We start from the raw sequence: 8,718 nt of genomic DNA, 5'->3' as shown, positions 1-8,718 counted from the left end.
ATTGTGCACAGGGTTACGATACTTATGCACAAGGTTACGATCCTTGTGCACAAGGTTACGATTCTTGTGCACAAAGTTTAGATCCCTGTGCACGAGGTTAGGATCCTTATGAACGAGGTTACGATCCTTGTGCACAAGGTTACGATCCTTGCGCACGAGGTTATAAACATTGTGCACAGGTCTACGATCCTTGTGCACGTCGTTTGTGCACAAGTTAGATCCTGTGCCGAGGTTAGGACACTCTTGTGAACGAGGTTACGATCCTCTGTGCAACAAGCGGTTTACATTGGAGTACCTTGGGTGACTGTGGCCAGAGGCATTAAGTGTCGTTTATCCTACCGTGGTGCAAGGAAAATGTTACAATGCCTTCGATTTTTACGGTCACATGTGCGATCAGAAAACTAAATGAGTTGTCATCACTGCACTGCTGTACGTTATGTTTTCATTTATCTTATCACATTAAGTGTTGGATGTAACACTATAACTTATGAGCTTTGATTTGTCGCAATTGCAACAAAAATTGCTAATTTGAGTAGAACAACTGTGAACAAGTGTGAAGGGAAGTTTGAAAGAGGAATTTTGATAAAGTAATTATAAGGTTTACCAGATTTATTTGGTTTACCTAGAATGTGAGTCTGAATGGAGAGACTTGGAAGAAGTGGAGTGTTCTACATACTGGGAGAGGACATTTGCAGTAAACTGGATCATCGAAAGATTGAAGGTGATCAGATTTGAAGTATTGAGGTTACCGATATGACAGAATGTGTTCGAATGGAGAGACTAATGAGAAAGAAGTGGAGTGTTCTACATACTTGGGAAGAGGACATATTGCAGTAAATGGAATCATCAAAACTGAAGTGATCCATAAGAGTGGGTGAGGGGACAGAGGTTCCTGGACACATTGAGAAATGTGAGGAAAGAAAAGTCACTGTTTTTAAGAGAAAGATGGGTACGTTTGACGGTATAAGTCCCGTCGGTGCTGCATGGATGAGAGGCTAGACAATAGACCAAATGTAAAGACGAACATGCATATGTTAGAAATGAGATGTTTGGGGACAATATGTGATGTGAGGAGGGTAATAAATAAGATATAGTAAGATAATAATAGGGTGAGAGAAGAGTGTAGCAGTAAGAGAAGAATGTATGAGACAGGAAGAGTGGTGTGCTAAAATGGTTTGGACATATGTGGAGGATGAGCGAGGAGAGGTTGACAAAGAATTACATGTCTAAAGTGGCTAGATAAAGGAAAAGGGGGAAACCAAGGAAGAAGTGGAAAGATAGAGTGAAAGATGCTATGATGGTTGTGGGTCTGAATATGCAGGAGGGTGTGGGGCGTGTGAGGGAGACAGCGAATTGGAGCGATGTGCTATACAAGGGACGACGTCCTGTCGCTGCGCTGAACAAAGGCATATGAACCGGTTGAGGGAAACCACAGAAAGGTCTGTGGGGTCTGGTTGTGGATATGAGTCTCTTGTTATGGTACATTATATTTGACAGGTAGACAGCGAATGAGGTTATTTTTTTCGATGACACTAGAGATAGCAAAATTCACACAAAATCTGTGATTTAGGAAGATTCTGGATATCACATGGAAAATAAAACAGGAAAATCCGAGCACTTTCGTGAGCGCATTCACTTCAGTGATACAGAGACAATGATCATATGTGGCAGGTAAGGTGCGTGTCCTTATCCGGCTGGGAAATGTAGAAGACTACGTGACCACATAAAGCAAGGGTCAGGTCACACATTAGGTCATTAAATTCCCTATGCTGACAATTCTTTTAACTATGAAGGGATCTAAGTCATAAACGTCTTGACAAGTCAATAACAAGATACAATCAACTGAACATATTTGGAAGAACAAAGTACTTCATTCTTGTCAAGCAAGAGCACTATACTGATGCTGTTTCATTCATAAATTCAAATCTTTACCACTCTTTCCCAAGTAAACAATATTGCACCTTTACATGGCCTCCAGTGAACACAACCATTCAGATTTTGAGGCTACGGATTCTAGATAAGAAAGCTTCTCACTGTAATGTTTTTTTTAAATCCAGTATCGATGTTAGATCCCTTAAATAGAAGTTGTTATACTAGAAGGTTTCTAGTGCTATAAGGTTACTTGGCTTTCGAGTTGAAAGCTATTTTTCTGGAAATATACAATGATTCCTTCGGTTAAAGACGGATTGTTTTACTTTACTCCGTTGAGCTGAAAAGTAGGGCATATATGAACAGACATTTGTCTTTAATGAATATGCTCAACTTGAACACTTCATGATTCTTGGGTCAGGCCGTTGACACTTTCTTGGGCGGCTGCTGTCTACAACCTACTGACACTGTGTATGTAAAGTGGTTTCCTGAGCCAAGACGGTGCCTCAGACCCGGACACCGACACAAGCTTCTGCGGTGGCCATGCGTACCATAGTCAAGCCATGAGCACCACACTCAGGCTGGAGCACATCCACAGGTTATCAAAGATTCGCCAGACCCGCGCCTGGCACGGGCCAATTGGCCTCATATGGCCCGTCCTCCTTTGCCCCAGAAGAGACTAAGTTGTCATCCTCATTATATATGAGAAAAGTGACTCACTGACATGAGATAAATCTATTAGAAACCAGCTCTTCTATTATCAGGTTGATAACGTTTATCTGGAGTCCATGTCAGGAGGCACCAGACAAAGTACAGACCTTCATAACTTCCCTCGCACACAGATTCCAGGAAATGCTGGCTGGATGTGCTCGCTGGTGTCCACAGTTGACACAGGACTGATTCTCTGAAGACCATGTTATCATCTCTGGGTATTTCCTCAGTTACATACTTCCAGCACCATCGCAGTGCAGTCTTCCCAGGAAGTACTTGTTTACAGAAATCGAGACAACGTTAGGTAGTTGAACTCCCAGTGTTTATAAACCATGCTATAATGTGATTATGGCAATTACATCAATGTATAAATGTTGCCCCTAACTATGTCAATACCTGGGAAAAGGAGAGACACTGTTCACCTGAAGTAAACCTCCCCCGTGGTCTGAGTGTGACCTCCACGCCGCTCCTGCATCATGATGACGTCAGATGACTTTAGCCTGTTGTCCAGCCACGTCGGCTACGGGTATATATTGTGCAGCAGGTGACCCACCAGCACAACACTCTCGCTACACCTGACACCAAGATGGTCAGCTCACAAGACTTTATCTCCAGTTTCTTAAAGATTACAAATAACTAATGAAAGTGATACGTATCAGTTACTTATATAATTATCATGATACATACATAATTCAATTATGTTTTATAGTCTTTATTGTTTAGCAGACAAGAGCAGCAAAGTCATTTAGACTTTTATACATTAATCAAAAATGGCATTTGAGTGACTAGAGAATTTTGTTTGATGATTAATGGCAGATCCAAGTATAGAGGAAACTTTCATCATAATGTATTGTGATGGTGACACTGGGAAGGTACCTGGCTAATGTTCCACTGTTGTAGGCCGGCCTGAAGATGGTACTGCTGGTGGCCTCCTTGGCCGCCGTTGTCCTCACCGCCGACGTCCGTCGTAGTGCTGGCACGAAAGCCGGCCTCATTGCGGGTGTGGTGGGCGTCAGCGGTGGGGCGGAGCACGGCAGGGGCCACGGGCAGGAGCAAGGTCATGGCGTGGACGTGGCAGTTGTGGCGGTAGCTGGAGGAGGCAGCGGCTCCAGCGGAGGCTGCCGCTACTGGTGCAAGACTCCGCGGGGTCAGTCCTACTGCTGTGAGGACGGCAACGAATTCCCGTCTTATCCCAGCGGTAAGATCCTGACATTGATTTTGTATACATTACTACTAAGACTGGGAGACGTGACCACCATCATGAGCAACCGTTACGGTATCATGTGTTTGCTAACTTGTTACGCTGAGCATCCCTGAGGTAAGATTATAGTGCTATATTATCTTTGTATCTTACATTTTCCTCCACAGTGAAGCCTGGGTCATGCCCTCCAGTGCGGCCACAGTGTCCAGCAGTGAGGTCCGGCTTCCGTCCCCCAGTCCAGTGTAGCCACGACTCCAAGTGTCCCGGCCGGGAGAAGTGTTGCTTTGACACTTGCCTCAACTACCACACCTGCAAGCCTCCCAGGTGGTAGATGGTGAAAGGATCTCCCTGAAGATTACTTCCTTCTCAACACGTCATCACTTACTGGACGCATTCAAGAATCTAATGATCAGACATGGATATGAACGTAGTCCGTCCATATCATTGTTGGATGGGCTCAGGTTGTCATGTGTTATAAACCAAACTGGGATTGAACACAACTGATTAACCTCATCAGCTGACTTTCCCACGAACTAAAACCTCTCCAACCTCGGTCACTCACAGTTAACAACCCTCCTCCACCACCCATAACCTATATCCCCTAACAAATATCATTGATGAAATTCATTTAGATCATTACTAATTGCTAATGGATAATTGCTGTGTATCTATAGTATTGATGATAATTGGACCGAATGTGTTCAGTTGAGAATCGCATTTCTTCAAGTCTGTGAGTTGCTATTTCTCTTGAAAATTTCCTGTGAGAAAGTTGAAGATGATCCATTAACACAAACTGTGTACTGTGAGGTCTCTCTGATGTGCCATAATCATCCAAATAAACTCAGTCAAAGATATATTCTAGATTTCTCTTCCTCAAAATTTGGATTATTTTTATAACTCCCAAGAAACACTAGAGAAAATATCACATATACTGCTCCTCCAAGCGTCAGGAGTATAGGTATCTTAGTACCTCCCTTAGGTCCTCATGTGTCTACTGTCCAACTTTTGATCTTACTCGTTTCCCATCACTCACGCTCAGACACACAGAGACTTTATATTGTACCCAGCATGATGAAGACGGGTCTACATGTGCAGCATCCTGGAGTCAGAGCTGAAGTCTCTATCCATCCACAAGAAAATACTGAACACTGTATCACTTCCACTTCCCTGGGGGAATAGAATATGGAATAAATAGGATTTTACAATAAAATATGCAAGAGAATGGTGTCCATAAAGAGTTATGGATGCCTAATATAGCATTAGCAAGGTACTGGATGATTATATTAGAATCATAGATAATATTCTTAACTCTTAGGGAAGAAAAGAACGTGTATCAGTGTACAGTTACCAAACACCACAGCAGAGAGGGACCATCACGGTAAACTCTTCAGTAACTCTCACGTACATCTGAGAAGAAACTCATCACCTAAGTAAACACTATGGTGTATACTGTACCCAGATGGTGACCCACGTCACCTTGGCCACAGTAATATTTACCTACCAGGACAAAGTTAAGGTTCAGGTTTATTTGGTTATAAAGAAACGTAGATAAACACAACCTGAGCAAGCGTCAGTAAACTCTCGTATGGCTGATGCAAACTTCCATATATCAATGGATAAAGTTATTGACTAACTTTATTCGTTCCTAAGTTATGGTATGGCAGTTGTTGTTTAGTTCAGCAGGTGTTGTGCCTGGCACAGGTTCTTGTCCTGTGTCGGACTAAGTTCAGTTATCGCTCTGGGGTAGAGGAGTGATGGCCTACATAACATCTGGTTCCCTAGCAAGTCCAGTACACTCACCCACGGTGTATGAACATAACATATTTGTCTTCTGAACTCATATTTTGTGGCTATGAGCAAATTGAAGTCTTTATCTTTTATATTTTTGTGTTTTAGATAGACAAGGTGTAGGTGTACGATGATCATTCATTGAGTTTGAATGGAGAAAACTTGAAGGTTTTGAAGCGTTTTAGATATCTAGGAATGGACTCGACAGCGAATGGAACCATGGAAGCAAAAGGGAGCCATTTGGTGGATGACAGGATGAAGGTTCTGGGAGCGCTGAAGAATGTATGAAAAGAGAGAGTGTTTTCCGGGAGGGAAAAACAGATATGTTTAAAGGCATAATAGTCACAACAATATCATATGGCTGTAAGGGCTATAGATAAAGTTGTGTAGAAGAGGGTGGATGCGTTGGAAACGAAATGTTTGAGGGCAATATGTGGTGTGAAGTGGTTTGTTCAAGTGTGGTAATAAAGAGACTGTGGTTGAGAAAGCTGAAGAAAGTGTGTTGAAATGGTTTGGACGTAAGAGGAGAATGAGCGAGCAAAGGTTGACAGAGAGGATATATTTCAGAGGAGGAGGGAACAGGGAGACCAAATTGGAGATGGAAAGATGAAGTGAAAAAGATTTTGAGCGATTTGGGCCTGAACATGCAGGAGGGTTTAAGGTGTTCACGGGACAGAATTAATCGAAACGATGTCGTATACTGTAGTCGACTGAACCAGGGTATGTGAAGCGTCTGGGGTAAACTATGGAAAGGTCAGTGGTGCCTGGATGTGGATAGAGAGTTGTGGTTTCGGTGCATTACACATGACAGCTAGAAAATGGATATAGGCGGATGCTGCCATTTTTCTGTTCTTGGCACAACCTCTTTTATATGGGAAGTGGATTATCAAGTATGAAAAAGAGGAATATAGATAGATAGACAGATAGATAGATAAAAAGATAGAGAGATATAGATATAGAGATAAGTAGATAGATACATGCTGCAACACCGCGATCAATGGTCCGCCCTACTGAAGCAGGGTCGTCGTATCTGCCTTCCCTCCGTCGGTTGAGACCCTGCCAGCCTCCTCCTGGCAGGGACTCTGATGATGTGCTCACGAGGAAACTGGATAAGAGCACATGAAAGTGTGTCACACATGTATAGTAATACTCACCTAGGCCAGGTATTGTACAAAAGTGGAAAAAGAAAGTTTTCCTTCAAAACTTGCCCCACTTTTCCTACACTGTTGTGTTGGTTCACTTCCTCTATTCTGTGGCTATTAATCTGGCTTTTGTTCCTGTGAGCTGGCTGCTCGTGTGTCGCCACCAGTCGATAAACCCCATAATGCTGGGCAAGCTACTACCTCACATAGTTACCGTGTGGCCGCTGGCAACTCAGTGGTGGGCTGTTGAAGCTCTTGGAACACTTTACCACACCTCATATCTTCTCAAACAACTACGACTTACCTTATCTTTAATAGACAGATTTTCCATGTCCTTTCAGAATTCTGAATATATTTTCTCTTCTTACTTTTTCCCCTTCTTTAACCTTTTCCATTTTTCGGTCCAGAAATATTGCAAAGAGGCTTATAAAAGGAGATATGATGTATAGTGGTTTTAAAGGGGAAGTTGTTACGTCTGGCCTGGTTCCTTGGTTGTAGTAAGGTTGTAGGGAAGACCAGTAGTCCCGTCAGGGTGGTGATAAAGATGAAGCTGAGGCTTGAGTCATACAGAGGAGAGGAACTAGAGATGCTCTGACATGTTTGATGGGAGGGAACAGTTCACGTAGTGAGTGCAGGTTGGGGGCGCTGGTCCGAAATGTACTGTATGGATGTAATCCTTTGATTTGGTTAAGTAAAAACTAGTCAAGAATAGAATTAAAGTTATACATATATGAAAAATTCTGTGGTAAGCAGAAATCGCTAGATATGCAACAAGGATGAATATCCCCCAGGTATGATATGGACGTGTGGGACATACGGCATATGATACGTTTATCTTACCAATACTACTAGAAATGTTGCATTAGTCGTGTCTACCAAACATTATAACTTCCTTTTTATGTCTTGAACTACAAAAGGTCCTTGAAAACATAAATGATTTAATGGTCACTACTCATTTGTTAATGGCCGTAACAATAAACTTGATGTTTTAATGACATGTTTATAACTTTGTATGTATCTCTAACCTCAAAATCAACAAGTCACTTCTTGCTCAGAAAAATCTGTCTTAAAAATTTCAGGGAATATTTTCTATCTTGAGTAGCCTAACACATGATATTCAGGATATTCTACCTTCAGGTCAACAAATGATAAATTTAATGTTATAAAGATCCATACACGTGTCTATGATTACTCCGCACTCATGACAGACAATTTCAACATAGTGAATTCTGTTTGTGAGTACGCCGGATATTTGAGACATCCAATGTAAAAGAAACTCGAGTTCATGTTATTTAAGTTCTCACTGTTAATGCCAGACTAACACCTGTAACATATTCTGGGAGACACTGTCAGTGTTGATACCAGACCAAGAACTTTTGTAACACGTTCTGGGAGGCACTGTCGGTGTTAATACCAGACCAACACTTGTAACATGTTCTGGGAGACACTGGCATTGAAATGCCTGATAAAAACGTTTGAACAAGACCTCATCCACCCAACCAGAGCCACCATGAGCGTCAAGGCTGGGATGTGGGGCGTCACTGTTCATGACTGGCCAAGGTCAGTTTTGTTTAATGTTATGTAACACATAATCCCAGTGTTGGATTTGCTACAACACCATCAACACCAACCATTATAAGCTCACCTGGCTACGACACAGGCCATTACCAACCTCTTGATACAACGATACTTGTGCACAAGGTTACGATCCTTATTCACAATATTACGATCTTTGTGCACAAAGTTACGATCCTTTTGCATAAGGCTACGATCCTTGTGAACGAGGTTAGAATCCTTGTGCACAAGGTTACGATCCTTGGGTGTTGACGGCCAGAGCTTAAGGTCTTTACCGTCGTGGTCAAGGAGTTACAATCCTCGTCCTTCAGCGGTCCACACGCCGTGCGGGACGACGGAACGAACTAGAAATGACGTGATAATGTCACACCGAAGCTGCCCACCATCTAGGTAATACGAGTACGTATATATACCATTGATTTCTCCCACCCG

The 8,718-nt window shown here is 42.5% G+C and overlaps 1 protein-coding gene across 1 annotated transcript; it reads left to right on the top strand.

The window, feature by feature from the left end:
* Positions 1-3,124: 3,124 nt before the first annotated feature.
* Positions 3,125-4,635, top strand: LOC139767354 (uncharacterized). The gene is made up of 3 exons (XM_071696678.1): positions 3,125-3,169; positions 3,481-3,778; positions 3,949-4,635. Exons 1-3 carry the CDS (start codon positions 3,167-3,169, stop codon positions 4,110-4,112), a joined length of 465 nt encoding a protein of 154 aa, XP_071552779.1. The 5' UTR covers positions 3,125-3,166; the 3' UTR covers positions 4,113-4,635.
* The last annotated feature ends 4,083 nt before the right edge of the window (positions 4,636-8,718 follow it).

This window comes from Panulirus ornatus, chromosome 59 (genome assembly GCF_036320965.1).
Source record: "Panulirus ornatus isolate Po-2019 chromosome 59, ASM3632096v1, whole genome shotgun sequence".
Taxonomy (NCBI): Eukaryota; Metazoa; Arthropoda; class Malacostraca; order Decapoda; family Palinuridae; genus Panulirus; species Panulirus ornatus.
This window is presented reverse-complemented; position numbering and strand designations above follow the sequence as displayed.

Excerpts from the sequence above, each read along its gene's own strand:
- LOC139767354 (XM_071696678.1), top strand. Across the intron at positions 3,779-3,948 it reads ATTCCCGTCTTATCCCAGCG|TGAAGCCTGGGTCATGCCCT; the intron begins GTAAGATCCTGA and ends TTTCCTCCACAG.